The 20,337-nt window shown below is 39.4% G+C and overlaps 3 protein-coding genes and 1 long non-coding RNA gene across 5 annotated transcripts; 2 read left to right on the forward strand and 2 right to left on the reverse strand.

The window, feature by feature from the left end:
* Positions 1-222: 222 nt before the first annotated feature.
* zfpl1 (zinc finger protein-like 1) lies at positions 223-4,283 on the reverse strand. 2 transcript variants are annotated; one of them, XM_077011940.1, is made up of 8 exons: positions 4,153-4,283; positions 3,603-3,720; positions 3,363-3,474; positions 2,896-3,089; positions 2,602-2,674; positions 2,283-2,477; positions 1,912-2,035; positions 223-1,506 (listed from the first exon to the last, which is right to left on the reverse strand). In XM_077011940.1, exons 2-8 carry the CDS (start codon positions 3,702-3,704, stop codon positions 1,320-1,322), a joined length of 987 nt encoding a protein of 328 aa, XP_076868055.1. In that variant the 5' UTR covers positions 3,705-3,720; positions 4,153-4,283; the 3' UTR covers positions 223-1,319. The 2 variants fall into 2 exon arrangements, with proteins under 2 accessions (XP_076868055.1, XP_076868054.1); XM_077011939.1 differs by having other exon boundaries at positions 4,074-4,239.
* Positions 4,284-4,292: 9 nt separating this feature from the next.
* Positions 4,293-8,309, forward strand: cdca5 (cell division cycle associated 5). The gene is made up of 5 exons (XM_077011942.1): positions 4,293-4,736; positions 4,972-5,048; positions 5,162-5,221; positions 5,322-5,822; positions 5,977-8,309. Exons 1-5 carry the CDS (start codon positions 4,673-4,675, stop codon positions 6,055-6,057), a joined length of 783 nt encoding a protein of 260 aa, XP_076868057.1. The 5' UTR covers positions 4,293-4,672; the 3' UTR covers positions 6,058-8,309.
* An 8,101-nt stretch (positions 8,310-16,410) lies between these two features.
* On the forward strand, positions 16,411-19,629 carry rom1a (retinal outer segment membrane protein 1a). Its single transcript, XM_077010676.1, has 4 exons — positions 16,411-16,560; positions 17,719-18,149; positions 18,621-18,867; positions 19,326-19,629. The coding sequence occupies exons 1-4, from the start codon at positions 16,411-16,413 to the stop codon at positions 19,569-19,571; spliced, it is 1,074 nt and encodes a 357-aa protein (XP_076866791.1). The 3' UTR covers positions 19,572-19,629.
* Positions 18,323-19,565, reverse strand: LOC143518206 (uncharacterized). The gene is made up of 2 exons (XR_013132084.1): positions 19,455-19,565; positions 18,323-18,985 (listed from the first exon to the last, which is right to left on the reverse strand). It is a non-coding gene; the product is annotated as an uncharacterized LOC143518206 (long non-coding RNA).
* Positions 19,630-20,337: the final 708 nt, after the last annotated feature.

Raw genomic sequence — 20,337 nt, forward strand, 5'->3', positions numbered from 1 at the left:
GACAAACTCGTCTGCCAATATAGAAATCTGAGAAGAAGTACAGTTACATGTTCAGGCATGTTCTTAGCCCTCCAATAAAATCGGATATCTTAACAATTCCTGAGTGATTACTTCACTTGCCGTACCCCACCTATCAAATAAGAGACTGCCCTCTAGCACATTTAATGTTTGCCAGTGTATCATATACACACACAGTGGTGAAGAAATGCACCGAATCTAATATAAATTCATAATTTAATAGAGAAATTGACATGAACAGAATGAAATCCTGTTAGTTCAGAACAATTATCTTTCAGAGCTGAATATGGTACACACACACCCCTCTGCCACAGGAAGTTCAGGAACTTTTTGTAATGTTCATATTGTACAGTATTTGCAATTATAAATCTAGAAACTTTTAAAAGCGAAGAACAGAAGAGCTAGACATATGAAAACAAGGGGGCAAAGTGCAAACAGCAGTGTAGTGTAACATTCAGAGTTTTTTTCCCAATATTTTTCATTCAGATACAGCACAAATCAAACCAATCTCAAAAAGCAAAACCTACATGGCAACTGCAGTTTTCATTCAAGCTTGTTGGATATTCTAATTTGATAACACATGAATAATTGTCCCAGATTAAACATGTAGATGAAGGTCTGAGGTTCCTTGTTTAACCAGACATGTAGGGACTCTGACCCATTCTTACCATGTACAGCTCAAAAATCTCTCATGATCTTTTCTATACATACACACACCTTTATCTTACAGCTACGGGGAACTGAAGAAATCAGATTTGGTAACAGACACCATAGCGAATGTATTATTCGACCGCAAATATCTAAATTGTAAATTCTTTAAAATTTTTTAAAGCAGTATGTTAATTGGCTGTATTGCTATTTGGAAAAAAAAAAGAGTCACCTTCCCCCCACCGAGGACAAACAGACGACCGATCACTGCATTTCAGGACACACAGAAGCATCACAGACAATTAAAGATGGTCTAATAAAACTCTCACCCACTCATATTGTGTTTTAAGATGGGAATTCCAATTGAACACAGGACAGCAGCAGTCATCTCACAGACACAAAAACTTTTGCTCCTGCGGGCTGCCAAAGTGGTGAAGGGGAGGAGTGTCATCCTGGTGCCCTCCCACCTATGCAGGCAGAAAAGAAAGGACTTGGATCGCCATTATTTCCCCTGAAGAGGCAGGTACTCACTGGTCCCAGCACTCCAAACTTCACAGCAGTCCATCTAAGCTGCACTGTTTGCCTCTGTTTTGTTCCACCAGAGCTGGATTTCACCACAAAGCAACACTGGTCCAGAGCAGGAGGCAGGTCCTTCACATGTTGCCCACCCTGATATTGGGGTTCAGCATGGGGTCCAGGTTAGGGTCTTCATCGGCCGAGGCCCGGCCCAGCTTGGCCATGATGATGATGAGGGTGAAAAAGCCAATGACTCCCACCAGCAGCAGCATAAATACCTTCTGCTTCAGTGTGTGTGGTTTTCTCTTGGTACCCAAGCGGTTCCTGTCACCAAGAACAAAAGAACAATTTACTCTCCCAACAGCTGAGAGGAACAAGATGAGATACTCATATAGCCATGTAAAGATAATTCAGAGATTTATTTTTAAACACATTATGTATGAACACATGTATGAACTATCCTGCGCAATGGCAATCTACACCTACAGTTTACTAGCTAGCCCTGCCTTCAAGCCAAAAACACATTTTGGTTGATGCCAGAATGTGTAGAACAGCTCGGTTTATCTATTTATAATAAAAACTAATTATTATTAAAAATTGGATTGAGTGCAAATACTTAGCTAGCTAACAATTTCACAACCTAGTATAATTTTCATGCAAAATCTGCTAGCTAGCTATCTCATTTTCATACATGAAATGACTTTTTCGTGGCAAAGGTTGGCTGCTCACTTTAGAATCTGTGCAAACCAGCTGAGGGCTGGCCGCCGGCGATACTTGTCATCGTCGAAGTCGATCTGGGTCACAGAAGTATGGCCAGACTCTCGTGTGTCATACACCTTCCTAGGTGATGATGCTGGGAGAACAAACTTAATTACTGACAAGTGACAGGAGCAATGATGCACTTAAACCACATCCAAAAACTGCAGTGGCTGGCAGGGAGGTTGAGTTTCAGACACCATAACCAATGCTTCAAAACCGCACACGCTAAAATGTACCACTGTACAGCCAATGTTTTACTATGCTATTTCCTAGTAAATGCAGAGCTAATCAAATTGCAGTACTTTGCCAGAAATTCAGAACCAAAACCTATAGCGTCATACCTTTGTTAATGGTGATGGTGTCTGGCGCGGTGGCTGTGATCATATTGATGACAGAGTGCTCCTGGACCTCTAGGCCCCCGTTGTTCTGCAGGCTGTGGCCCACCCCCATGTCCTGATGAGGAGGTGCTGGACCGAGCGCTGGTTCTGATGCATAGGCCAGGGCAGAGGACGGGACAGATGCTGCTGTGCCAGAAGCTGGGTGGGGCAGACACGCCAGAGGAACAAGAACTGACTTGATCCAAGTTTGACTGTATTATACAGTAGTTTGGCTACACTGAACAGAAATAACTGATTTATAGATGGAGCAGGCCAGACTCACTGTTAAAAGTCCACTCTGTATAATCAGTAACATCATGGGTTGTGCCCTCCTCAGTCTCAGGTTTGTCTTCAACCTTGATAAAATGTAAGTGAAAAGACAGAATAAACTGCATAGTTGTTACATTCTACTGAATTGAATGCTTTAAAAAGTTCCTCATGTTTTACTATATAATAATTATTTATAATTGCTTCCTAATAACATTTAAATTATGCTCTATGCTATTATCCCAGTCATTGAAAGATAAATATGCTAATACTGCATTCAAGCATCAGGATGGATCTGTCTCATCCTCACCAGTGGAAGCCCCAGTCCTGCTCTGGCCCAGTTGACTGAGGACAGCTGTGATCTCAGCATGTCAACCACAGGGCTGGCCAGGTTGGGGGGTGGGAAGACAGGCCCCTGGCATGTTGGGCACTGGTAACCCGCCGGGGCCGTGTACAGGGGCAGGCGTGATGCCAGGTCATTCAGACAGGACCAGTGGAATAGATCTAAGTTAGAATAAGGGAAGACTTAATAAAGAAGATTTTTTAAAGTGTAGGCCATTTTTTGTAAATACTTTGTTCAAATTTCCTTGCCCACTTGTCTTGCATTACAACACTGGTGAATTCTACTGTTGTAATTAGCGCACTTTTGTTGGTGGAATTATCTTGCTGAACTCCTCAATATGGCATGGAGTATTTATTTATCTGTGTTTATAGGTTAGTTAGTAATCCGACTGTAAAATAAGTATGCAAAAAGCAGATTAGTTTAGAATGACTTACCATAGCACACTAATCTTACAGTGTCCTGGGAACTTAGAGGCTGACTACACAAACTACAGTTGGGGTTGTAATCGCTGTCTTGAAGCCACTGCAGGTAGGATTGCACAATACACTGTAAAAAAGAAAAGCAAACGTCAATGAAAATTAAGGTTTAGAATTAACTGACACAAAAAAGACTCATGACTGCGAGACTTCTATTTACCCAAGTAAACACCTGTTTTACATCGTTAGATCACAAACCTTATTGTGATTGGAGACCAAGCAGTGTTCACAAACGTTTACACGATGTTCAAAGCAGAAAAGGTTCGTAACCTTCCTCTTCGGGCACTTGCACAGACCCATGGTCTGCCTGTCAAAACTACACGAACACACCCATGTCATTTAGATGAAAGCATAACCCAGTCTTAACATATTAAGATGCAAATTAAAGTTGCAGTGAGTTAAGGATAACAATGATAAAGCTTCAAGACAGCCTTGTTAATTCACTACTGGTGGTACTAAGTAACGAGAGGAGACAATGTAATAACAGTATTACACCTCCAAAAGCCATAAAGTTAGCTAGTTAGCTACCCAGCTACTAGCTAGTGATCCGTAAGCAATATAACAGCTCAGACAGCTAACGCCAGATATCTAGCTACCAACGTAGTGGACGTTTTTGACATTCGAGGACCTAAACCTAATTAGATAGACAGCAAAAAGAATGCTACTTACCGAGGATACGCTAAATCAATACAGCTCAGTGTTTTACCTCAAAATATTCAAACGACGTAAAATGTAAACGTTCATTTACTTGGATTCACTTTTGGAAGCATTTTCCGGGAAGGATATTTTTGCCACGTCTCTTCCGCTACAGTCGCAGGATAATGACGTCTCTCATTGACAAGTTTCTCGCCTCGGTTACAAACACCGCCCTCTATCGCCGGAGACTCAATTACAACATGTTGGCACTTAGCAAATTAAAGATTTCATGTAACTACGTTTATTCCAAACGGACATAAAATCTAACCGTCTGTCTTTTAGCATTTTAATCGCACCACGTAACACTGCAGAACGACATTACGACGCGAATATTGGTGACTCAGCTCCGAGAAAAAAGCTCCACCTCTTGTTCCGCCATTTCTGACACGATAAGGCGGGCAATTTCGAAACACCGTGGCAACTCTGAAATGTGTCTAGCTATTAAACGGTATTTTATACAAAGTAATGTCGTACAAAGTAATCAACTGCAGGTAGATATCTAGAGTTCAGACGTTTGTTCAATATTTAACGGATGGTGAGCTAGTTAGATAACTGGCTAGCTACTTCGCAAAATGAGCAATAGGACACTGCGACCAGCGTCGAGTGGTGAAGTGAGCAAGAACAACAAAATCAGAAGTGAGTTACATTCATGTAGTCCTGTAACATTGTCCAACATAGCTAGTTGACAGTAATGGTCTGCCTTTACCTAGCTAAACGATCTCGCTAGCTAGCTGACATCGTTGGGAGAGTTTCATTTTATTAACGTAACGTTATCTATGGTTAACTACCGAGCTGAGTGATCTAGGACTTGGCTAACTAGTTGACTTTAATAAAGGTTAGCTAGCTAATTTCTGGCGCTTTGGTTCTGTAGAATCAGATGGAAGCCCACCCCGAAGGAGATCTGCGAGGCTATCAGCGAATGAAGAAAATGTACCTCCTCAGTCTGAGGTGAGAGGATGTTGTTGGTAGATTACTTCTTGAGATGTGTGCTGAGGATGTAGTAGTCTTGATAAATCTCCATGGACAAGTTATCAGATCCGTCTTTTTGTTCAATTCCTAAGGCTCGAGTGCTTGTTAAACGTTCCATCACTGTGAGGAAAATTGCACCAAGGAAAACCCAGGTCAGTGTAACAGTATGAAAAGAATAGCAGAATATCTATTCACCAATAATATTTTCTTTACATTTTCTCTTTTTGCCTCCTCAACTAATTTTTTTCACAGGTTTCATCAGTCCCCAAAAAGGAAAATGTGGGCATATTATCCAGTGCTACAATAAAGAGGCCTGAGATGCCAAGTCCAGCCCACGCTGAGGCACCTGTATGCAAGTCTACCATCCTCTCCCCTATCCAAGCCCCAGCTTCTCCCCTTGCCCAGAACAGAGAGCCAGACCAGGATTCTCTGTGGTCCCATAAAGTACGTCGTTCCTACAGCCGCTTGAGCATGGGGGAACGGTCCTTTGAGAGCTCAAAGCCCCAGTCTGACTCATCTCCAACCCGCCGTGTGACGTTGTTTGGGTTTGAGAGGCTCCAGACTCCTGAGGTGATGCGTAAGGCCAACGTGTCGAGGGGAGCCTTCCAAAGCACCTCCTCTCTATGTGGAGGATCTTTCAACCTCTCAGCAGCTGAGGACAGTGTGTGTAGCCAATCAGAGCCAGACCTGAACATCCCAGGAATTTGCCTGGTAAAGAAGACCACTCGGAGGAAGAGAGTCAAACAGATAAAGGTGAGGGAAGGACACTTCTGAGTTGAGCACTTCATAAAATGTTAAGCAATTTGATATGAAAGTCAAATGTTTTCTTGGTAGTTAATCCTAAGAATTTATTCTTTTTTGTTTAAATCTAGTTCGGAATTGAATTCTGTCTCATTATTCTTTTTAGATTCCAGAGCTGGACATTCTGGCTGCAAAAATGAATGCTGAGTTCGAAGAGGCTGAGTGTTTTGAGCTGGTGGTAGAGTAAAGTCCTAGAGCTTTAAAGACAGTTAATACCACTGAAACATTTGAAACCTCCAGACCGGAGTGAACTGGAACAGAATTCAGCATTCGGTGTATCACATTTAATGACCAGATTACACCTATATAGGCAGTCTTTACTGAGCGCAAATCAGTCAAACATTCGAAAGATTTAGCAGAATGGCACAAGCCATTATTTTAGAGGGAAATTTTGGTTCTTTAGCAGCACCTCTCCCTGCAGGATTTATTCTGTTTAATTTGGTGCTTTTTTATTTGTTTTTGTTATATTTCACAAGTAAAATAAAGCAAGGAATTGTACGTTGTCATAGCGTTTTGCTACTTCCGAGGCCAATCTTATGGCGTTCCTTTTTCTCCTCAACAAGGCATCATTGTTAACGGTGATAATTTATAACTTATGACCAGTATATTTTTTTGGTCTCATGCTCATTTTTGTCCTTTCCTGTATTCTTCCTTTTTTGCTTTAACATATTGTTCATTTTGTAGTGTAGAAACTCTTGCTGAGTTTAGTATTCTATCTAGGACATGCACAGTTAAACCTGGTCCCAGTATTTCATAGAATATTTCATCCACAGTGCTAAAAGGTGTCGGTAGGTTTGGTGTCTATTGTGCACTGAGGTAATTCTAACAGGCTTCCACCAGCTCATGTTGTTCACTAGTTGTTTCATAATTGTGCATCAGTTTGCTTTATACAGTATATTTACTGTAAGATTTCTTCATATCTACACTCTGCAGGCTACTTACACTTCGTCCAATTTGCCTCTAGAGAGGGCACTTTGTTGCAGCAACTAGATGTTTGAAATCAGCAGCAGTCTGCAATGCAATCTTCAAACTGTTTTCTGTTTTTCTCATGTCATGATTACCTTCTTGGATTACTAAAGTCTGGACTTTACCTTCTATATCTACGTGTATAAGCAGTCATGACTAGACATAAGACACCTAATCAAGGCTCTGTGTTCCTGTGTCACAGGTTTGTGTCTACAGCTTTGTATGTCCCATGCAGAAAGATGAGGCCCTAATAAATTGTTTGATGTAATTATCCCTCCACAATATTTTTATTTCTCTCTTTCAACTTCATATTCTGAATGATTGCATTTTACCCTTGTTTATTCAGTTACGTACTGGGAAAATTGATATTTAAATGAGATTTTGAATTCTTTTCAGATTGTATGCTGATTGTAGGTTGTAATTTCACATTGCCCAAAGTACATTATGGGTGCAGGGAAAATGCTGCCAATGAAATGAGCCTTGCGGTACACACATGATCACTGTCTGCCATGTGGAATGTTAGGTTTGTAGAGGTTCTTTTAACAAATTGTATGGAAGCAATAATACAGCTACGCAGTCCCACTGTGCTGCTGTCCACGCTGAGATATATTTCATGCTGCCGCTTCCTATGTGCCTTTCTATTTATTTAATTTTTATGCTGGAGGGTCTCATCACTGATCACTCATCACTGGAGGTATGGTCTGTATTACACAAGTCAGCATTGATTGATATTGAGGGGACTGGAAAGGACATAGACCTACACAACCAAATTTCAACATGGCTTAGCTCATAGAGATCTAACTGTACTACAAGTTTTGTTTCTCTTGTCTCAAATCCAATCCAGCTAAAGTTGGACTAGGAATTTTCCGAGTTAATAAAGTAATGGCTTTAAGCAATAATATCAATCACTTTTTTTCTTAGATGTTTTTCATTTGTATTAAGTCATTTTCATAATGCTAATACAATAATTTAGAATTAAGTCTTATTTACATTAAAGATGGGTGAGAAGGTGTGTTTTGGTATCTTTGTATCATGTTGACTTGTCTTGTTCAGCTCTGTATTGGTAAGGTTATATTGATGCTTTGATATTTATGATGCCATTTAGCATGGCATACAGTGAAATGTCATACAAGTATGGGTATGTGTTGTGGAGAATGAAATGTGCCATAATTCAGATTGATTCCCAATGATTCCGTCTTCACTGTAGTTCACCACCCCCATTGCTTTGCTGTAATATGGTGATCAATAACAACCAGTGACACATTACCATTGTGCATATCCAGCCCTGAAGCACAGAAAACTAGACAATATTAATCTGTCAAATAACAAGTGCATATGCCAATAATGTACTTAAGTGCTAAGTCCTCAGTAAAGTATGGTTAAAAGAATGAGAATACTTATTAAAAACTGCTGTTTACCTTGTAACAGATATAAGGGTTGAATCTTGGTCTTCAATTACATGTGCTGGGGGCAATTGAAAATGTCGAACAAAAAATGACTGAGATCATCTTAGGCTTGTGGAACAAAGGGAAGTTGAGTGTGTATTAAGGGATGGAGGGGTGGTCACTCAGAAAAGTTCTGAGAATTTGTTTTCTTCTCAGTTGTCCTCGTTATCCTGGCAATGCTGCATTGTTATGTGAAAGGCAGTTTGTTGCACAAATTGTCATGAACTAAGCTTATTTAGGACTTAACATAAGTACCAGGTATATATCTTTTTTATTGGAGTGTTGACATCTATTTTTCGTTCCTTCACCATTTTGTTTAAGGTATGTTTCGTCATGTTGCTTGACTAATATATCATTTTATGACTCAAGACAGTAATAGCACTAATATGTTTACTATATTTCTACATTTATTTGTAGTATATATAGCACATTTATGTACATTTTTCATTTTTGTCGGAATTGAGTTTATTTCCCATGTATGACTAATAGTAGAAACAATGATACATTGTCTAATTAAAATTGTAAATTGTACTTGAAAATGGAAAAAAATTGATTCATAGTCAAAAGATCATATGATGCAATGACTAGTTTTAAGTGACACTGCTATTCCTACAGCAATCATAAAACCTTCAGCAGCATCAGTTCTGACAGTTGATTTGGAGTATTATGAGTTTAAGCCTTATTGTATCTAAGTCTATGCAATTATCTGTTGGAAAAAACTATTTGTTGCAGAACATGCAGCACTAGGACAGCACATTTCATCTGAAGTGTGAGGAGAAAATGGCTAATCATTAAGGGCGCTATGATGGTCAGCATCATCACTTACCTCATCACCACCACAAGCCTGCACCACTGTATGGATTACACTTGACTGAGGGGTTTGAGAATCGGGCTTGATAAGCACATGAGAGTTGAGGTGATCAACTATGATGTCATTTTGTGACTCCATGAATAGGGCAGGAATCTGTGGCTAGGAATAAGAATCCTGTTACTGTTGTTTTGCTCATTTGTAGCTGGAGTCCATCAGAGGGCAGTAATGTACATGATCACCATTATAGTTATTCCCCTGAGGAGTGAACTTTGTCATGAAAAATCACATTATCCTCACTCTGATGATAACCATCTCGACAGACAGCAGCATAACAAAAAGCTTCTCATAGCCAATAAATCCCATTCTAAAATTTTAGTTGCTTCATCAAACTCTTCTATATCTTTATCTAGTTCCTCATGCTTATGCTCATCTTCATTGTCACATAGCCTAAGATCCCCTTGAACTTGAAAAGTTCATTTTCAAGTAATTCTTCATCTTCTAATTCCTCATTTTCAACCTCTGCAAGTTCTATGTCCTCTTTCTCTTCTTCTGGTTCATGTTCTTTCTTATCCTCTGAAAGCTATCTGAGAAATCCCAACTTTGCGTCAAAGTCCAAAATGAACCTTTGCCATCCATAGTATTCTCAATCCTGCAATGATATCTCCAGCAGAAGGAAAGCCTTTGAGGATAAGAATATCAAAGAAGATACAGTGACTTTACTGGATAATGATAGCAAAGGCCACAAGACTACAAGCAGGAACAAGCGCTTCTTTACAAAAGAGAAAGTTCAAGGGCACTGAAAAGTGAACAAGGCATTCTGCAAAAGAAAAAGTGTCAGGCTGGAAAATGTCAAAAGGCAAAGTCTATGGAGGTGCTGCTGGGGCAGGTAGATCTATATAGAGAAAGAGAATTAGATGAGAAAGAAATTAACGGGGGGGGGGCATTCATAACATTGTGAAGGAAAATATGAAGTTTTCTTTCTTTCTAAATGAGATCACTAGGCAGGTACCAGTGCCTATCCCCTTGTAAACATTCCCATGCAGAAAGTCATCATTTCAATTTGAAATCACATCAGCCTCATTCCTCCTCACAATCGGAACATGACTGTTGTTATTACCATCCACCTATTTGTTGTCCATACTTGGAAATTCACCATCATTCCCAACCAGAATGCCATGGCCATCATTCATCTTCTCCATTGGACCACCATCATCATAAAGAAGATTGCCACATGGCACCTTTGTTCACCCTCAGAAACTCATCACTCCAATACAGAATCTCATTACCATCTTTCAGAATCACACTACCATGCTTCCATTCCAATCATTCATCAACAATCCTCGCATCCAGCATCCCACCACCACTATTCCACTCATAAAGAATACCCCCACAAATCTCAGTTTCCTTCTAATAATCCTTTTAAGTATCACTCCTCTCAGTCTGGACATGGGTGCCACTGTTCAGTTCATGATTCCAGTCATGATTCTGATAAACATCCTTTGTAATGTTTCCCATCATTATTGTTACCATTCTGATGACCTAATCTCGTCTGTGCTATTCTGATACTCTCCATTGCTGCCACTCTGTTTGTTCAACTCCCCCATAAAGCACTTCTGTCATTCTGACAATCACCCTTATCACAATCACCATCAATCTGTGCAAACTCCAACTCACTGTGAAGCACATCATTACCAAGATGAGGATCCAGCTGAATTTTGATTTTGAATCTCAGCACCATCATTCCCATTCTGAATCCCAACATCACCTTGAATGTCCAGAATCCCATTGACATTCGCTTTCTAAATCTCACCAAGATACTACTGTGGAAACCTATAATCGCTCCCATTTACAGTATCTCCATGATCATGCTCACATGACAAGTAAGGAGGTGTCTTTGACCCTTAAATCAGCAAGTGACAGGCTGCTTTTGTAATTAACATTATATAATAATGTAATAATATTAATGTTACGCCTTTGAGGATCCTAAATTTATTCATATTTCTTATTCAGTAGTTTGCCCTGAAGCAGCAATAGAGATTTTCCTGGATTTCTTTTCCATCAGTTCTCTCATCCATAACTTTTAAAAATCAATTTATTTTTTTTAAGCTTGAACAGGATAAAGGCCATGAATTTGAAAGCATTGCATGAGTTTAATTATGAATTGCATTTATATTATATGTAAATTACATTATACACTATATATAGCTTTATATCATTACACTCTCTCCCTCTTGTTCCTCTCTCTCTCTCTCTCTCTCTTTCTCTTTCCCTCTTTCTCTTTCCAGGATGTTTCAGGAACAAAATGAAGAGGTCCACAATTCTTTGCTGCAGACGGCCATATGTATGGAATTCCTGAGAGCTGACCTTACAACTGGACTTCAGCTACACAACAACTGGAGACTGAGCTACAGCGGACTGTTGTGGAGATGAATGATATGATAAACAGGTTCACAAAGTCAGGTCACACAGGACCAATATATTACCCTGTTCTACTGAAAGTGCAAATGCACTCAAAGCATGCTGTACCTCCGTACAACAGTTAGGTAAACACATCTGTATTAGACTTATCAAAACAGCTGGATCTTACTGGTCAGAGTTCATAGCATTCTATTAAATGAACCTTTTCTTTCTGTGCTCATTTATTTTTAGGTTTCAGGATGACTGTTCCTTCATTCAACAGGCTAATCTCTTAGAGAAAATTGCAGTAAGTCTCATCCTTTAAACCACAAATAGACCTGTTCTCTTTACTGTTTTCCCCCTTTGCCTTTTGAGGAATTGATGATGTGTAAAGTAATTTGAACTGAAATGAATTTAAGTGGACTCAAGTGAATGTTCCAGTCATAAGGTTTCCATTGGTTACTGATATTTACCTTGCAGGAATCAACTTTCTGAAGATATTTACCCCACGCTTAAAATCCAAATATTTTTTTGCAGTTTAAAGAGATTCTTCTTTAAATTGTATGTCATGGTAGGCTGGGATTAGGGCTCAGGGGAGACACCCACTTTCTGCCACACCTCCACAACACCACTTCCTCAGTCACAATCGCCTGAATATTAAGGCAGCACACCTGTTGCTAATTCTAGAGTCTCCTATAAATTCCTACAGGGTCTGCCGTCCAGTGCTGCATATTCCTTGAGCCTGCCTTATGATAGCCTGCCAGCTGTTGTCCGTCACCCTCGAGTCTTTGTTAGTGTTTTGTTAGAGAGATTACGCTTCTGTGCTTTTTGAGTTGATCAGCGTTCTTGTCTTTTCCATGATTGCCATGGACAATAAAGACCTTCAAACTCCTTTAGCGCCTCCTGCTGCTTTGCCCACATTACATTATATATAATATATAAATTTATTATATAAATATTCTTCTGTGCTCTCATCCATCCATTTTTCTGCTCTCCTGTTATCTGTCTTCAAGCTGAAAGTCAGGATGGGGAATGTGAGAGACTGAAGCAGCATATCTCAGAACTGACAGAGCAGCTGTCAGCTGCCAAGACAACCATTCAGAGCCTGGAGACAATGTAAGAGCTTGCTGACAGAAAGATGACAAAGAGCATCTCATATCAGACAGGTTGAATTCAGAGGGGCATTATGGATGAACATATATAGCTCATACATTTCATACAGTTACTAAATAACCTCCATTTTATCACAGCTAAATTTCACAATTGGCATGCAGACTGATATTTTGTGTAATATTCAATTACCTTTCCTTTTATTTTTCCCATAGGTTACTTCAGTACTCCAGGACGTCCTGATAAAGCTTGTCAATTCAGATGATACTGCCAAGCTGTTCAAGCTTCCATTCGCAGCTCCTCAAGTTTGGAGCCATAGTTAGTCATTATTACATTTATAAATGGCAATCAAGTACTTGGTTTATGCAATGAAAATAAAATACTGTATTCTGAGAATGGCAATGTACCAGTTTGAGTTGGAACTGAAATTAAAAAATGTGGTTGTGTACTTAGTTTGATTAACAGTATTGCACCAATCTAATGTGACTTCTGTACTCCAAACAAATGAACAAAATCCAACAAGAATATATATCACATTTCAGTATATATTGATGTATTGATGTACATTAAAATTAAATATTTTGTAATTCAAATTGTAATCTTACTGTAAGGTGTTATCTAATGAACCAGCCGGGTGCCCTCAGTCTGCCTCTAGGAACTTAGATTCAACTTTTGAATTGGGGTAGTATTGAATTTTAAATGAGTCTTTTCAATTCATAATCAAAGATATGTATGTCCAAGGGCCTCTCAAAGCCCTGCTGGGGGAATCTCTTTGATGTCCTCAAGAGGCAACATCAAACCCATCTGTGGCACTTTGATTTTACACATGTAAGACTCAACTGCCCTTAGAAAAGGCCCTTAGAGAACTCTTTCTGTTGGCAAACACATGTGCACAGAGAAGACACTATAGAAACAGGAAATCAGATCTTAGGGCTAATTGAATATAGCAACTGTTGACCCAAGTAATAAAGATAAAGCTTACATAGCAGGGTTAAACAATTGTAGACTTATAGAAATGTACACTGTAACTTTGTAAGTTTAATTTTGTTTATTTGTTATATACACACAATCAGTATATATTTACACACTTCTAGATAGATTGATAGATATATAAATGTTTACATTGTCAATATTCATTCATAATGTTTTTTCTGTTTTGAAAGTTTACATAGTAAAAGCTATATAAGTTCTTACATAAAAATCTTTAGATAACAAAAATGGGGAGATTTAATATAGATTACATACATTCACACATAGGTCTACATTTTATGCATGTTTGATGCACATGGGTGCATTGATTTGAAACATCAAATGAAATGCCAGCTGCTTAATACACAATATATTGTGTGATTTATTTCAGTCACTGAAATGATAATCAGAACTGAAGCTCATATTGTGAATTTGACAATATAATTAGTGGTTAGTATTCAGTTGTCAGTTCAGTACTTAGTGTCATATTGTGTTTTTTCTGTATGCATTAACTCTAGTTTAATGAATATAGGAAGTTTAATTATCTCTGTGACGGGCGGGGTGAGCAACTAAAAAGGAAGCGATCACGCCAAGTCTCAGGGAAAAAGGATGGTTTAATAGAAAGTGTGCAAACCAAAAACCCGTGCAATAGATCCAAATTAAGGATATAATGACCAGCAGTCAACTGGTACAAAGACAAGACATATATAGGCAAACAAACGACCCTCAGGTGAGACGGACCACGGGCTCCGCCCACCTGAGGGACGCACACGACGTCACAAAACAACAACAACAACAGCTGCTGTGGACGGAGGCGACCGGTAGAGGGCCGCCTCACCGTGACAATCACAAGGTGTTTGTGATTTTCATTAAACTTTTAATTATCTAAAAGTATTTAAAATAGCCTATGTTTTATTTTGCTTATTTTTATGGAAAATTTAAATCTGGTATAATGCGCAAAAGTGAATCCGTATTACACTGTGTTGCCTTTAAAGGAAGAAAAATAAATGAAATTCTACTTTCCTTTCCAGGACACATTTGTATATACAATTGTGAATTTTGAGATGTGAAATGTCCATCACGACTGCATAACCTACTTTCCTTTCACAGAGAACGTGACTCTCCAAGCCATTTGAATATACTGTTTGGTGACATTACAAGCAATCAAGGCCATTCCATCCTCTAGAATAAACTATCCTACTCTGGGGTAATCATTTACATTTACTGCAGAGATCTGTGTATATAAGTAGTCATTAGCATACCGAATCAGTAGCCAGAAAATCGCTAGTTTTTGACTGTGGAGAAAACAGTAGAACACACTTTACAAATGATAAATTATGGTGGGTGTTTTGTACTCTTCTCATATGCATTTCCAAGAGTGAAGGGAATGGTGTTAAATTGAATAAGAAAGGTAAAGCATTTTTGGGCAAATGAGGTGATGATAAACCTCTGCAATGATAATTTTATAGTAGTCTTAAAACTGTGAGGAAACTGGTTCTAAGCTGCATCATCTGAAAAACATAATGCAGGGAGATGTGTAATTCCTACCACTCTGGGCAAACTGTGGAAATAATGCATTCATGTTTATTCATAACTGAACGAAAGACAGCAACACCATGTTAATTTCTGAAGAACACATAGTTGTTGCTCATTGATTGCATTAAGCAAAGATTACATTTAAGCTTTTGAAAATACAAACCAAAAGGTTATACACAAATAAGACCAATTATAATGTTATTAGTGTGTGACAGATGGAAGAATTTGGGCTGTGGAAAAACTGAAGGCAAAAAATGTTAGTACTTCTGCTAGCGGAGGATGGGTTCCCTTTTGAATCGTGGTCCTCCCAAGGTTTCCTCCTAATCCCTGCCATCTTAGGGAGATTTTCCTAGCTACTCTCACCTCTGGCTTGCTCATTAGGGATCTGGAAAATTGTAAAACCGCTTTGTGACAACATGTGTTGTAAAAAGTGCTATATAAATAAATTTGACTTTGACTACAAAAACAGCCCAGATCTGATATTCTACCAGACAGGCAAAACAGAGGGTAATACAAAGACAAAAGTATTATACAGAAAAAGGGTCAAACCAGAATCAGCAATGAATAAATCAAATAATGCTTGGTATGCTTTTCTAAGGTAAGTAATACTTAACAATGTGTAAGTGGCATATAGAGGCCACTTGTAATGGTGTGTAGCCGTGAAGAGTCTGCATGCCAAGACTGTTGCCATGATACGGCAACATTGCGGCATCTCTTTTAGTCCAGATGCAATCTAAATCTTTGCTGAGCCGGCAGTTCCTTGGATTTCCATTGGACGGGGCCATGGTAATAGGATAGGTAAAGGATTACAGGTAAGACAGTCCTTCAGCTTTGACCAAACCAGTCTCAAACAAGCATGGACACAGAGGTGCAAATGTTCCACTTTCTCCATTGAGTGGATATCTGGGATTCTTGACTGGGTAATCTTTAGCATCTTGACAGGGAAGATCACTGCACCAAATACTCAGACGGACCACCATACATGGATTTAGTTACCAGTCAAATTGTGTAGCCAAAACTGATCTGAGCCACATGTACAGAGACACAAGTGGATGTAACCTTGGACTTTTGGATTACAAGAACATTTTTATCTCTTTTTGAAGTTCTGTGCAAAATACCACATTTTATATATCTTGAGAGCCATTCATAATCATCTTCGGCATTCCAACTGATACCCGATTGTCAGTGTCTACAGTATCTACAGTAATTTTTTACCTCCGCCATTTTAGTTGCCCTTTTACCTTGGTCTTCTTTTTTAGACTCAGAGATCTTTTCATTTTTCTCTGAAGGGTGTCACTCTGTCATCATGGTGTGGGCTAAGATGAAGTTCCCTTTTGATAAAAGGGTGAAGCTGGCTCAGGGTTTGTGGCTGCTCTCCTGGCTGGCTACTGTAGGTGGAGCTCTCACCTTCTGTTTGGGGTGCTTCCTGAAGGCAGAATTACGACGGAGAGCAGAGGTAACTAAACATGTCCCTTTGTGCCACACATCAAACGTACATTTATTTAAAGTACTTTTTATTTAATATACCCTTTATTTATAGTATGCTTTATTTAAAGTAGCCATTATTTAATTTACCCTTTATGAAATATACCCTTTATTTGTACTTTTCTAAACTGTAACATGTAATCTTGAAAACATGATGTAATCTTAAAACTTACTGAGAATGTTCTAGTCCTCTAGTTGTACACTGAAAGGATTATATATGAAAAAAATATATGTATACATGTAAATATGTCAGTGTTGAGAATCCATTAATAGTTATTGTTATTGAGGTTGGATAATTTTGAGAATGATGTGAACAGAGGTTGCTAATTTGGATGTAATTTGCATGTATGCATGTCACAGGACAAAGCACTCCAGCAGACATTCTGAACAGATTGAAATGTCTGCACCGGATTAACCTATGTGAATATAAATATTACTTAAGCTGGTTACAATAGGCTTAGGAAACTGTTGTCTTCAAAGCACTGTGCAATGCACTGTGACTAATCTGGGTCACATTACAGAATCTCTTCCACAGTATCCAATCTGGAGCATTAGTCCCATTATTTTCCCCACGTATGTGAACTATACAGTTGATCTGCAGAGTTACTGATAAAATTACTTTGATGTCTGTTTGCATGGAACTTTGCAAACTTGTGTACATTTGTATTTCTGTCATACCACAAAAAGAATAAATGTCAGAATAAAGTGGCAGCCACTAAAGCAATGGAAACTGAATCAGGGCCAGCATGAACTGCACAGATCCATGGGTCTTGTGGGAAAACAAAGCAAGGCCATGAGAAATTGCCTCAAGGACTTTAAATTCATGATTTTGTGCATCCAGATGCATGTAAAAGTGTGTTCCATCTAAGCTCTTTAGCATATAATGAAGCTATGTAAATAAATTATTAAAATCATAGGAGATGTAGGATGAATAGGGCACCTCATTAGGCCCAGTAACAACAATTCAGTTTATTCATAGCAACAATATAAAAAGTACAGGCCAAATAGAGTCCATTCTGCCATGCCATATATGGGTTATCTGAACAACAGATGATCAGAAATGAACAACCCCAATAACATGGGATCTGTATCATAACAACAGTTCAGTAACTCCAAATCTCTTCCCTAGGTGTTGGACAACAATGATATCCACATTGTCCCAAACACCCTGATAGTATCAGGACTGGCTTCCATTGGCATCAACTACTTTGCGGGACGGATCTGCCAAGATGCCCTAGATGCCGGGCGCTTCCCATGCTGGAAGACCTTCCTGAAGCCCTACTTCTGCTGCTCCATCTTCTTCAGCAGCCTCATGCTGATCAGCACCATCCTCAGCTTTGCCATGAAGGGCAGCCTGGAGGGTTCACTGCAGGTGGGCCTGAGGAACGGCCTGCGCTTCTACAAGGACACAGACACGCCGGGACGATGCTTCCAGAAGCAGACCATCGACCGCTTGCAGATTGAGTTCCAGTGCTGTGGCAACAACGACTACAAGGACTGGTTCGAGGTGCAGTGGATCAGCAACCGCTACCTGGACTTCAGCTCCAAGGAGGTTAAGGAGTGAGTGGAGGGAGAGGTGGGGGTGCTTGTGAGGAGCTGTTGGGAGTGAGGGCTACACGGGGAAGAAGCCAAAAAATAAAAAAACATGGAATGATCCATGATTTGTGGCTAGTGTCACTGGGGGAGATCAAGCCCAGCAATTGGATTAAATAATTTTCAATGCACACAACAATAAAGAACAGGACCATTTAATAGTCTATTCAGATACCGATTGAAACATAAGCATTATGAATTCAGGTGAAACTGACTGCATTTCTTGCAGCAAATACTTGAAGCTCTCAAGTGGTGTATGATTTGATATAAAAATAGTGAACGTATCAACCATCACATTATAGTTGGTTAAAAAAGGCCCTTTATACACCCCTTAACAGATGCATAGGTTCAGCAGAGTGAGCAACAGAACATGTATTCTCCATTCAAACAACGCCCAGTCTCATCCAGACTATCTGCCTACATCCTTGTCTTTTGCAGCCGCGTGAAGAGTAATGTGGACGGGCGCTACCTCCTGGATGGAGTTCCCTTCAGCTGCTGCAACCCAAGCTCCCCTAGGCCCTGTATTCAGTACAGGCTCACCAACAACTCCGCTCACTACAGCTACGAGCACCAGACCGAGGAGCTGAACATCTTCATCCGAGGCTGTAGGGATGCTTTGCTCAGCTACTACATGGCCCTAATGAACAGCATCGGGGCCGGAGTGCTGCTTGTCTTCATGCTTCAGGTACCACACTGTAGTCGGCACAGGAGGGCTGCAATCACTCGATCGATTTCTGATTGCGTAGGGTTTGTCTTAGAAGAAGCAGAGCCATCTGGGATGTAGAGGATGACAACTGAAGAAACTATATGGAAGTAAGAAAATATATACTGAGGTTTACAGAGTACTTTGTCACAATTATATGTTTATTATGTTTTTTTTAATTTATTTATTATACAATTTTTTGTATGCCATCAATTTAGCATAATGGATAAAATGTGTTAATTATGTCCTACACTGAGCTAAAAAATATATTTTTAAATTTATTTATGTGCATCTATTTGTACATGTGAACAATTTGATCCATATATCGATCTTCACACCTTTATACTTTCCATATGTCCTTCTATCACATACATCTGTAATGTTTTAACTCTTTTTTGCCCAACCCCAATCTCCATTCCTCTACTCCAATTTTTCCTCAGTGTGCAGTGGTGGCGAGCCTAAGGTATCTCCAGACCTCCATGGAGGCTGTGATCGGGCAGGAGAACACGGAGATTGAGACAGAGGGTTATCTTCTGGAGAAGAGCGTGTCGGCGACCATCATGGAGTACCTGGACCCGGTGATGAAACTGCTCCTGCTAAACCAGGTGCAGGATGGGACGGTCAAGGCCGAGGCTGGAACCGCCGGGTCCTCAGGGGCGGCACCGGCAACAACCCCCGCCACCTAAATACAATGACCCCGCCACCTAAATACATAAGCAACTCAAGTACACGATTAAAGCAGCAAAACATGGAACAAGATGGTTCTTTTATAAGTCTATTTCAATTTTTTAATTGTACCTTAACGTACTGTACAGTTTACCTCAATACTTTATTCTCCCCACAAAAATATTTTCTCCTGAAACTTTTCTTATTCTATGTGAAATGTAAAACTGCACAAACTCTATTAAAGTAACTGTACTTATCTCTGAGACCATTACACTGGGTTTAAGAAAAATTTAGAAAGTCCCCTGAGAGGATTAGTTTTCTAGGACCCTGTCATGATGTTTTGCCAAGATTAAGTAATCAGTAAGGATGTCGATACATTATCGGCAGCTGCCACAGGTTAGGGATCATTTCAAAATTCCTTCCTGATGTGTTTTTCCACTCTGTGTTAATAACAAGCTGTGTGATTACTTATCTGATTTCCCCTATTATTTAATTGTTTTAATTGTATGACTTTTTAGTGAGCATCTATTTTTCACTATTGTATATTAACATATAATGAGATTTATTGTACATAATGCAAGATAACCGCCATGGAAATATAAGAAGCTGGTGTAGACAGACATCTTCCATGCTCTCTTAAGCAACAAATAAAATACAGCACTGAAAAAGTACAGAGAAGTATGACAATCATATTATATGAAAATTAAAGTTCTTAACTTTGTTGTGTAGTGCAATTTTCTGCACATAGATGTTGAAATACTTGCCTGTGTCTCTTTGACATTTGCC

This window comes from Brachyhypopomus gauderio, chromosome 7, assembly GCF_052324685.1.
Source record: "Brachyhypopomus gauderio isolate BG-103 chromosome 7, BGAUD_0.2, whole genome shotgun sequence".
Classification (NCBI taxonomy): domain Eukaryota; kingdom Metazoa; phylum Chordata; class Actinopteri; order Gymnotiformes; family Hypopomidae; genus Brachyhypopomus; species Brachyhypopomus gauderio.